The sequence below is a fragment of the Nematostella vectensis genome, chromosome 7 (genome assembly GCF_932526225.1).
Source record: "Nematostella vectensis chromosome 7, jaNemVect1.1, whole genome shotgun sequence".
In the NCBI taxonomy this organism is placed as follows: domain Eukaryota; kingdom Metazoa; phylum Cnidaria; class Anthozoa; order Actiniaria; family Edwardsiidae; genus Nematostella; species Nematostella vectensis.
In genome coordinates this window covers 4,142,813-4,153,942 of record NC_064040.1, presented here as the reverse complement: position 1 = coordinate 4,153,942, position 11,130 = coordinate 4,142,813, and the positions used below count along the sequence as shown (strand labels likewise).

The window sequence follows — 11,130 nt, the reverse complement described above, 5'->3', positions numbered from 1 at the left end:
CCCCCCTCCCCCTACTCCCCGGGGTACAAAAATGCGTTACATCATAGGCCGGACGTTACACGCGTCACTTACACATTACGTCATAGGGTGCCGCACTTGTAGTACAACGGCTAAAAGGTCAAACCGAGCAGTCGACCTCAAGGAACACACATAACATCGTCAGGCCGTCAATACAAGTATAACCTTTGGACATAAACAACGAGCTATCGCAAAGCGCTCGAGTGTGAGCCATGGGACTCGTACTGTCTCGTATACTAAAACTCTTCTCAGGAAACCAAAAAGTGCGAATTCTTATGCTAGGTCTGGACGCGGCCGGAAAAACAACAATTCTGTACAAACTTAAGCTCAAAGAGACCGTGAATACTGTTCCGACGGTGGCATTTAATGTAGAGACTATTTCCCCGTGCAAGAATATTACTTTCTCTGTTTGGGACATCGGAGGACAAGATAAAATTCGACGTTTATGGAGGCATTATTTCCAGGGTGCGGAAGGAATCATTTTTGTGGTTGACAGTGCGGATAAAGAAAGGATATTCGAGGTTAGAGAGGAACTAACTCGAGTTTTACAACACAGTGAACTAAACGGCGTCCCTGTTGTTGTTGTGGCGAATAAACAGGATTTGCTGGGGGCAATTGGACCGGATAAAATGGCCGAAGAACTGTCTCTTTATAAGCACACAAAGAATCCTTGGCGGGTCCAGGGAACATGTGCCACCGCAGGAGATGGCTTGTACGAGGCGATGGAAGCACTCGCGAAAATGGTAAAGGCTTATCAAGGCAGGCGCATTAGATAGACTTATAGCTTGCGCAGAAGTGTCTGCTTTATTGTTTACAAGGGCAAATAACACAATACGGATATAGTGGACAGATTTGAATGATTATGGACTTGGACTCTGCGCGTGAGCTGGATTCACGCAAATGCGATTATTTCTGAGTTTTTAAACCAGTTGATTGTTAGCGCCGGCAAATATTAACCCCGTGAGGTCATGTTTACCTCGAGAATTTCACGATATATTAGTTCAGGACCGATATCGCGTGATATGCGAAATATTATTTCGAATATATCATATATTGTATATTTGTAATTACTGGAACTGTCTTTTGCAGATATAATAATTTTAGTGTGTTATTCTTTTCGATTAACGGCTTTTAAAAAGCCATATTTTAAGTAATCATTACCGTTTACTTATTTTGTTTGCTGTACAATACATCTCCATTAAGGCGTGACGCGACTTATGTCCGCACCCCTTTACGTAGGGTTGCGTGACGAGGACAAAAAAGCGACCGAACAGTTGATCGGACACCAGATTTTTACGCGGCCGAAGAAAGAAATCGCTTTAAGAACCTTTATGATATCTGACGAAATTCCGCTAAAACGAAAAGGAAAACAATTAGTTACCTTATTCCTTCAGATATCATCGGTTCCAGTGTTTTCCCTTCCTAAAGGACTTATGATGCACAAGAATTGTTTGAACAAATTTTGACGTACTTGATTGCGAATTCTTAATGCTATAAAACCTGTCAAAGGTGGTTTTCAGGTCCAAAGATTACTGATACTGTAGCAAGTTCTGAGGGTACTTATCTGATAGTGAATGTAAACAATGAAAAAAAGAAAATTTAAGGACATGGCCGAGAACCGAACCTCATCCAGGTCCGGTAAAATGAGAAAAAAATAGACCATGCTTCCAGACATGCGATGAAACACCGTATGGCAGCATAAAGCTTTACGGCTAAGCTGGAGATTTCGGCCCCAGCACCGCTATCTAGCGAACTGTACAACACAAAGGAACCCGAGGTACCCGCGCATTAATGGGGAGGCAATAACCAGGATCCCAGGCCTGTCTTAGTCGGTTACGCCACGCACAGCTCGCTGTGACGTAGGGTGAAAAATATAGGGTGAAAAATGTCTACTTCGGCTCCGTGGGTCCCCTTGGGGCTCGTTCAGTCACTATAGTAGTGATATCATAACGCACGTGCGCATGGTCTCCATTGTTCAAGACAAGAACGAGTGAAGAATAAGAACATTAGGATCAACGCCTGTCCTGTAGCTGTTGTATTCTGTCCGCGCGAGGCATGGGTACACATCATGGCGGACGTCGCGGAGACGGACTCGTTTGTCGTCCGGTGGGCTACAACTATGGATACCCAAGAAATCCTCAGAATGAACGAGGTGAGAGCACGCCTAACAATCGGTACCAAGTGTGATACAATCTTTGTTTATAAGAACGTAGAAAACCCGCGCAATCTGAGGCATCCCCGTGGCCTGCGACCATTCCCCGACGCGCTCTACGAAACCTACTTGACTAAAAAATAACGGGGCACACTTCCGTGATCCATGATAAGACCCACATATGCTCTTCGATTTTTGAAACAGTGTGAGTGATTGGATTTGTAGGAACTGACCACATTCCATCATGACCCTGTTTCAGCATGTGCCGGAGCCCAGAAAGGTATGTTAAATGAGACCCATTTGCAACTTCGAGGAGATGTTGGAATGTTTTTGTTTTGTACGGCCAGTATTTCACAACAACGCGAGATGCGAGATTTTGCTTTTTAAACGGCAGTATTACGGTAAAATATTAAAATATTGCGGTTTTGTTGTGTTACTTAGCTGTGTTAATTAGTTAATTAATTGTTAATGATTTGCTTGTGGTACGGGATAATCTAGCGGAAACATGGGAAATGTTGGGTTGTCATGCATGCTTTTCAAAACCTCGTCCTTTTGTGCAGTATGCAATATTTCTGATCTTTTTCTAGAGCATTTTGGAAAATTTTGTGAGGTATTTCATTCATTAGACCCCCCCAATGTTGCCCCCCCCTAGCACAACAGCCTCTTAAAGATGTGACTGGATTTGTAATCCTAGCTCTAAACTTGGTGGCTTGTCAGTTCAGATCTGGGTTTTAAGTGAGTGTTTTCAGTTGGTTAAACTTGTTTCATATGGGTCCCCAACTTTGGGATGAAAGGTTTTATTGTAATTACATTTTTTTTATTTCCGCATAACACTATACCTGCTATAAGCCAAATCTTGAAAACCCAATTTCTGTTAGTATTGTCCACACATAGGATACTGCTAACAGAGGCTATTCCCTATTGTTTCTTGGTGTTATACTTGTATTGGCAGTTATGTGTATTCACAATTTTGGCTACTACTCATGCTGTTTTGGTTCTTTTTTGGTTAATTTTTTTTCTTCTCTGCACAAATAGAAATGAACAACAGTTAAAATCTGGAGAAGTACTTCGGCAAGTATAAAGGTGCTAAAAAAGAGAAAGAAAAATTCTACAAGCAGGGTACACATCTAGTGAGCCAATATAACTAAAAGCTCTACTGCCATCTGTTTTTTTACATGTTTGCAGGTCTACCTGAAGAAATTAAAAATAACAGCTACTGGGTGCAAGTGTTAGTTGCCGAGAGACAACCTGCAACTGCTGAACGTCAGCTGGTGGGGTTTGCCCTGGTGAACCCCGGTTATTCATGTTATAGTGGGAGGAGGCTGAGACTTGAGGCAATATATGTAGAAGATAAATATAGAGGTAAAAACATGCACTTCCCTGGCCAAGCATGTGATATATTTAAGCCTAATGATATATGGATTGTGTTTTTTAATTGACACAAGCTTCATAGGATGATTAACTTGTGATCTGGTGTGCATTGAAGCATTTCTTTGTCTGTCTGGTTCACTAGTAAAGCTCATGCCAATAATATATGCTCTTTGTATCCATATTGGTCCACTCCTGAAAACTGACAGGCACCAGAAATGTTACATGTTTCATATTCACAATTCTGACTTCCTTATTTAACAGGTAGAGGCATTGGGAAAGCATTAATGAAAGCTATCGCAAAAGTAAGTCTGTCAGCTCATTCATAGATCTGTCCATCTGTTTGTTCCTCTGTTATTTCCTGTCAATTGGTTTGTTCTGTTATTTCTTCATCGGCAGTAGTTCCTTTATTCAAATTATCTCTGTCTCTCAGATTTTTTCTCTTTCTTTGGCCCTTATATCTGTCTGCTTACATTTGTCAATCTGTCTGCTTTTTTTAAACTATTTGTGTTTCCTTTCTAGCACGCCACAGAGCAAGGCTGCAAGAAGATTTCTTGGACTGTTATTGGATGGAATGAAAAAGGGATCTCTTTTTATGAGGCTCTTGGTGCCACTAAAGATAAATGGGAGCAATTCAGTCTAAAGGAAGAAGCAATAGTAAGATTATCTCAAGAGGGAGAATAATGCTAGCACGTACTGGTACAGCTTTAACAAAACAGAAATCATTAATCTATATTCAATTATTACAGCTAATTTGTTTTACCATGCCTAGCAGTTGACTATACAATAAATCAATCGTTTACCTTATCTGCTATATACAAGAAGTAACTCGTTTATTCATTTATCAATATTTTTTTTAATTCATTTTTTTTCTGTTATACTTGCTTAGTAACATGCTTTGATGTTGCAATTCAAATAAATAGACAGAGCCGTTGCAGGCCACGTAATATAGGAGGGGCACAATACAGAAACATTTAGAAAATTTTGGGGGGCACAGCCACGCCCCTACTGGACACCACCCCCTGCTACAGCCCTGATAGATGAAGATGCACACATTCAAACAGCCTCTCAGAATCTTGGCAAATACAAAACCCTGTAATACAACTTTCTTTCTCTAAGCATGAGCAGATCTAGGTGGTGGGCGGCACAGGCCCAGTCACATCCTTTTCTAAGATTTTGCCAAAAAAATAAAGGAAATCAATGAAAGAACAATATCTTCCCCCCCACCACCACCACACATACACATTTCTTGTTTCACCATTCCACGCTTATTGGTGCTTCTGAATCCAACATGCTCTAATATGGTCAAAGTACTCATGTTCATTGAGATGCCTAAAAGGGGAGCTTCAAGCCAACGCATTGCTTATATTTATTGTAATTTCAAAAAGACGCGCTAAGAAAAAATATAGAAAAAATATATGCAGGTCGATCTAAACCCGTTGCACCCCCTTGACACCCGTTGACCTACTGATATATAAAACGTTTGGTTGTCTGGCGATGTTTTTTTTTTTTTTTATCAAGATATAGACACATTCTTGTTGGCACTTCAATAAAGCATTGAGCGAGTGAAGACTTTTAAATACTTAGGCGTAGTTCTCGTGACCAACTTACGAGCACAATGACGGTGTTTTCAAAAAAGCAGCTAAGCGTTTGGGACTACTTTCGACACAGGTAGCGGCGAGTGTAGGTTTATTACAGAGTTTGTATTTGCTACCTGTGAGCTTATTATCCCGCAGCGGATATACGTTTCATGCATGCGCTAGTCATTGTGGGCTCAAATAGTGGCCAGTAATTAATGAACGGAGCATGCGCTCTGGATCTCCCGCCCACGGTCGTGGACGGCGGTTTGATCAAACGAACTTGCGACCCATGGCAGAGGTCTCTTTTCCTCGCGAACTCCAGCCCAGCGAAATACAGAGAAAAGAGGCCTCTGCTAGCATGGAACCTTTGTCTCTGAAAGCCATGTGTGAATGTTTGGGGACACAGAAAAGAACAATTTATCATCATCATTATGACGATTAGTTTATCATTTATTTTATACCCATTAAGTACTGCAAGTTTAAATTAAACTTGTTTAGGTGAATAAATGCATCTTATGCAAAATAAGGCTTTCTTTGCGAACAACTCGGTTGCGGTTTATGCTTTTCTCTGTAAAAAAAAGCAACAGGTTTGTTTCCGCCGACTCTATCCCAAAGCTTGCTGACATTCTATTCCTTTTTCCATTATCCTGATTTAGACGAATACCCCTTTGGCGTGTTCTAGATTTTTCTCAGTGTATTTCCCGTGATTGTTTGTCATCGGTGGCTTAAGCGCCGATAAACCAGCGTTTGTTTAGTTTCCTATCGCTAATTTGTATTGCTTTCTTTTCCCTTGTTTGAATTTCACCCTAAGGCAAAGAGGACCTTGGGGAACATGCAGAGTCTATTTGCGGGCTTCCTGTGTCGGAACATCAAAGACCTATGGCTATTTTAATGAAAAACAGTAGTATGTTATAGATTTTATCTTACCAAGTCGATTAGAAAAAAGTTGAATTTCATTGCATAGCACAATGTCGTATCGTGAGACTATAACGTTGAATGTTGCAATGACGAACTTCAATCACGAGGCGAGGATGAAATGTCAGCTACGCATACTGGGTGGTAAAGGGAATTTTCGTGAAGACCTATTTTCACAATCGAGAAACGTGAAATCGTCCATTTCGATGTCCGTGAAACGTGATTTAACTATTTGAAAGGCCATTGTGCTCGGTCCGTGAAACATGATCCATACCTCCCTTTACTACCCTGTGCATAAAGTACCCACGTCAAATTTGGCGGGATCCGTCACATTTGTTCTATAATATTAATCTGTTCAAAATTAGAATGTTGCCAAAACGTGTTTGATTAAGGCTGCGCTGACGCTAGGTAATTTATTATTGAATTTTCACATGTACGAGTTGCCAATTGATTTCAACAGTATGGACTAATATAGTATTGAGTCCTGTTACTAATGATTAAAAAACTCGTTGCTAATCGTTGCCTAGTATACCAGCTGTTGCTAAAACAAGGGAAAGACATCTTGAAAATATCTGAAGAGCCGTCAACTAAAAACACACTTCCGTAGTTTTCTTGTTATTTTACGGGGTTGAAAAATTCTCATATTTTTCCTAGGTCAAGTATTTAAATCAATTAATCTATACCATATATAATACGCTAAGGAATGGACTGTGCTCCACCTTTCACGGAAAAACGGCTGAGCTAGAAAACTCCGAAACCATACCATTTCCACACATTACCAGAGAAGAGGTGTGCAAAATTTTTTTTTATTATTTCAATATTATACCTCAATAACTCACTGTTTGAAATATTGGCATTAAGCAAAAACTTGTAAGTGACGAGGGAAAAAAAAGAAATACATATTAGAAGTGCTTGAGGACGGTATATGTTTGCTTGTGTTGAAAAAAGGAAGTTCGCCCATGATTTTGTCTGCTGGGGATAAACTATTCGCTTTGTCTAAGTTACGAACGGATAAAGAGGAATAAAATTAGAAAAAAAAAATAAACAAAACAAAAAAGAGATATATCGCAATCCCGTTTTTTTTTTTCCTTTGATAAAAAAACCATTACACCCTTTATTTGTTAGAAGCTCTAGTATTTTTCGTGTCTCAGTTACTATCCCGAGAAACGAGGCAGTTTAAAAGTTCTCTCAGCTGGTGACTTGTTGTGTTATGTATATCGAAAGAACTTTCTAGAAATAATTTCTCCTGTCTTTTCGTCTGACATCACTTCTTAATCGCTAGTATTCATTTCATGTTGAAAGTCACAAGGAAATTATCCCGTTTGGTCTAAGACGGAGGGAATAAAACAAACTCTGGAATCATCTAGCGCTGACCGGTGGCATTGTGCCCTAATACAAACAACATTCTAGAATTCAAGTGAAAACCCGGTGGTAAACTGGTCGTGTCGTTAATTCTCTTTTATTGTGTTGATAGAAGCTTCTCGAATTGGCTCGCTGGCGTGGAACGCCACAATAACACGAATTGTGTCAAGTTAAGATGGTCGCTCAGACCCGGGACTGATTTTGGCTGCATTTTCTCGGCGTTCTCCGTTAAATAACATTGAATGGACCGCGGTGTAAAGATGTCCCCCGCGTACTCTGTCCTTTCGTGATGGCTGGCTCGCGAGAACTTGTCGCCGAGTTTTTTGACAAAGGGTAGGTGTGGATTATTTATTGTGGATTGATCAGGTATTGTGTCCCGGAGATGATGGGAATTTTCGAGTATTTAGGTGAATATTTCTGTGTTTTGAACATGGTAATATATACCAGTTTGACGCCAGTGATAATGCAAAAACCACGTCGATTTATGACCCGAAATCACAGACGATCGATGCCACTTTTGTTTATAACCTAAATTCGCTTTATACTTCGCTTTATGCTATAATTACAAAGCTTTTTAGACCTTGTGTGGGTCGGTTAATAAGTGGTTCTTTATACACTACCTCATCTGCAAGATTCAATCCAGGGACATTTTTTTGTAAAAATGATAATTATTTCAATAATTACTTTATTCGATAAATTGTCCTAAATAGCAATATAGTGGCGCGAGAGAGATTCAAATAAAATAAAATAAATTATTTTATTGGGTTTAAGTAAAGGGCACGTTAAAAAAGTGAGTCGGGACTCTCGTGCGCTAATCGCCTGAGATAGATCGTATTCAAGTGAAAGTGATATCTTGAATAGCACTAAAGTTGGATTTCGCGCGGGAATCTGTTGGTTTGGTTGGTTGAGCCGTTAGTAAGTGATAAGTAGACTCTGTATGGTGGTGGCCTATAGAGTGGCTCAATCCGCCTTGAACGAATGAGAAACAGGAGGATTATACAGCCTAAAACAAATATACCCACGAGTGCGTGCGACACGGGGTAGTTTCACGCGTCGTGACCCACGATATCGTTCTATAATTCTAGACTTTCTCTCTTGGAGCGCGAAAAAGCGAAACAATACTAAAAATATGTGAAACAAAGAACTAACAGTCCGGGAAGGACATGTTCTAGATCACGGGCTTCAAAGGGATTTGAGGAGATTGTTTACGCATTTTGCCTTTTAGATAGTATTCTTTTGTTCTGTTGTTGTTTTGATAATACACGAGTCAGCAAATGAAAGCGTAAAATCCTGAAATGTTTCCGAGTAACTTTTGCTCTTTATAAATCATTAAGTCCAGGTGTTTTCGGTCAGGGAGGCTTTATTGCCTAACCGATGAAACTGTTCTAGATAATCCTAGCGGCAATTACTGTCTTAGTCGTAATTAATGTTTTTTTATTTTAGTTTCACAGAAAATGAAAAGGTCGACAAGGCGTGCGCTGAAGTGTTTCGCTCCTCGTTTCTGGACGACTTTTTCAGCGACACGAGTCTGACATCCCCTACGACTAAAAGCGTCGCTAAAAGCGCCGACAAGGTGACAATAGCCACATTAGATATCGGTAGATATCGACCCGAGGATATCACTTGGTCCGTAGAGGACGACCATGTGCTTATATGCGGAAAACATTGCGCCAAAACGTCTAGAGGCGCCGAGGGAGGAAAATTTTTGCGCTCTATCCCGCTACCCGAGGACATCAAAACGCAGTCGGTAACCGCGCGGTTTTGTATGCGCGATGGTCAGTTGATAGTCGAGGGAACCAAAAACGTGAAAAAGAAGCTCACTCGCACCTCAAGCCAGACTGCATATTTCGGGGATTGTCATTTTTCGCTATCGATGGATTTAGACGACTGTATGTCGACTACTCCTGGAACGGCCGAAATATCGTCTAGTCCAATCGGCGAGGACTCGGAACGAAACCGGATTAAGTTATTTTGAAAATGTGTCTGCTTTTAAGAGTGCGTGTGAGAATAATCCCTAATAAGTCCCCTAATTGATCTATTTATTAAAGAAACGTTTTTCTAGAGACCTATTAAAGCATACCACAAAGTATGGGGAATGTTCTAGTGCTGGAACCACCTCGGGGCTGAAACAGAGAAAAAAACGGCTCGACGGTGACAAGTTTTTCATGGGGGGGGGATGTGTTCAGGGTATGCTGACTACGGAAAAGACATCACTTCCTTTCATTTACAGTAGGTTATACCTGATTATTTGCAAGGGCATACAGCGAGCCCCCTCTCCCGAAGCACGTTAAAATGGCACATTTCGTCGTTTGAATATGTTCCAATGGCGAAAGTATCCATTTTAAAAGTTTCTGGAAAAAATATATGTTACTTTTTTTCCAGGTGGGACCATTCCTTTTTCTTTCCCAGCCAGCATTGGTTGGGAATTTTAGCGGATGAATAGTTGCCCGTATAACCGATTGGGACGAACTTCTCCCATTCATCCAGCTCCCCAAAAAATATTCCCAGCACAACTAGTTCGACTCCAAAAATTTGCCAGCAGAACCATTCGGGACGATTTTTTCCCAGCAACCGAGGGGTCTAACATCTTCCCAGGCAGCAAAACAACGGGCTGCGGTACGGGCTGTGCCCTTGTATTTGGGGGACGATGGTGGAGAATTGACTCACTATCCCCCATTAGGAATACTACATTTACTAATAACACCGCGACCTGATTACTATTGGACACGAATTAAGGGAAATAAGTGAAAGTTTTGCATCACAATGGTGCAGGGTACATAGCCACATAAGTTAAAAGTCATGAATATAAAAATGAAACAGGTGAAGTGCACTTCACTTTGTCAAATTTCACACAATTTTTTGTGTTTTCTTGAGTGTTATCACTCTCTGAACAGGGTTCCGAGAACCACTCTTGTGTGAACGCCTTGTTACGCATCACACTTATTTTATCTTCACAATAAGATATATTAAATAGAATAATCTTATCGCATACACATATAGCCTACCTAGAGTATAAACACGCAAAAGAAGAGCAGTCTTTATCACTTCGAGACATGCGTCTGTTCCTAGCCATCCTCGGAAACCCAGAGTTTATCGTTCTAGGATGTTTTCAGCCTACCTTTTTCTAGCTTTGTGCATAGCGCGATAACTTCAAAATAAGGTCTAGATTAAATCCAATTTTATTGATGTTGAAATCAAGATAGGAGATGCTTCGCGTGTGTAATATGCTTTTTATGTGCGTAAAATCCCACAAACTGTTCCGCTAGTGGGTTGTAACTCATAGCCTCTAGCCAAGTATCGGCGCTAGAAGCTTCCTCGTATCTCTGCTATGCGGAGGCCAAACTGCGCGCCACGGTAATACAATACTCTTTTTTTCCCTTTTTTGGAAGAACGTTTATAGCCTGAGATTTCACTAAATTCTTAAAAAAGAACACGCCGAGGCTCAGATAGAAGAAAAGTATTGTTGTTAGTCTAACACCTTTTCAAATGCAGAATTATTATCGTGTTCCATAATAACGACGATAATATCATTGCTATTGATTGCGTGTGTAATCCTTTTTTTTAATACTTCATATAACGTCACTATTTGTATACACTGAAATTTAAGAGCATGTATTTTCAACCTTCAAATACTCCAAAAATAGGAAAGGCCCAACTGAAAATTTGACGTTCTTATAAAAAAAAGTGTAACTATGTTGAACAACCGTCTTTATGATCGAAGTTACCGTGAAAATG

The 11,130-nt window shown here is 40.4% G+C and overlaps 3 protein-coding genes across 3 annotated transcripts; all 3 read left to right on the top strand.

Moving 5' to 3' along the window:
* The first annotated feature begins 101 nt into the window (after nucleotides 1-101).
* On the top strand, nucleotides 102-1,646 carry LOC5509745 (ADP-ribosylation factor). Its single transcript, XM_001630152.3, has one exon. It carries the CDS (start codon nucleotides 231-233, stop codon nucleotides 792-794), a length of 564 nt encoding a protein of 187 aa, XP_001630202.2. The 5' UTR covers nucleotides 102-230; the 3' UTR covers nucleotides 795-1,646.
* Nucleotides 1,647-1,998: 352 nt separating this feature from the next.
* On the top strand, nucleotides 1,999-4,471 carry LOC5509716 (thialysine N-epsilon-acetyltransferase). The gene is made up of 5 exons (XM_001630153.3): nucleotides 1,999-2,170; nucleotides 2,396-2,450; nucleotides 3,356-3,532; nucleotides 3,803-3,843; nucleotides 4,061-4,471. The coding sequence occupies exons 1-5, from the start codon at nucleotides 2,087-2,089 to the stop codon at nucleotides 4,220-4,222; spliced, it is 519 nt and encodes a 172-aa protein (XP_001630203.2). The 5' UTR covers nucleotides 1,999-2,086; the 3' UTR covers nucleotides 4,223-4,471.
* A 2,826-nt stretch (nucleotides 4,472-7,297) lies between these two features.
* On the top strand, nucleotides 7,298-9,484 carry LOC5509717. The gene is made up of 2 exons (XM_001630154.3): nucleotides 7,298-7,728; nucleotides 8,839-9,484. The coding sequence occupies exons 1-2, from the start codon at nucleotides 7,685-7,687 to the stop codon at nucleotides 9,368-9,370; spliced, it is 576 nt and encodes a 191-aa protein (XP_001630204.2). The 5' UTR covers nucleotides 7,298-7,684; the 3' UTR covers nucleotides 9,371-9,484.
* Nucleotides 9,485-11,130: the final 1,646 nt, after the last annotated feature.

Excerpts from the sequence above, each read along its gene's own strand:
- LOC5509745 (XM_001630152.3), top strand. The coding sequence starts at position 231 with ATGGGACTCGTACTGTCTCGTATACTAAAACTCTTCTCAGGAAACCAA.
- LOC5509716 (XM_001630153.3), top strand. The coding sequence starts at position 2,087 with ATGGCGGACGTCGCGGAGACGGACTCGTTTGTCGTCCGGTGGGCTACA. Across the intron at positions 2,171-2,395 it reads AAATCCTCAGAATGAACGAG|GAACTGACCACATTCCATCA; the intron begins GTGAGAGCACGC and ends TTGGATTTGTAG. Across the intron at positions 2,451-3,355 it reads ATGTGCCGGAGCCCAGAAAG|GTCTACCTGAAGAAATTAAA; the intron begins GTATGTTAAATG and ends ACATGTTTGCAG.
- LOC5509717 (XM_001630154.3), top strand. The coding sequence starts at position 7,685 with ATGGCTGGCTCGCGAGAACTTGTCGCCGAGTTTTTTGACAAAGG. Across the intron at positions 7,729-8,838 it reads GCCGAGTTTTTTGACAAAGG|TTTCACAGAAAATGAAAAGG; the intron begins GTAGGTGTGGAT and ends TTTTTATTTTAG.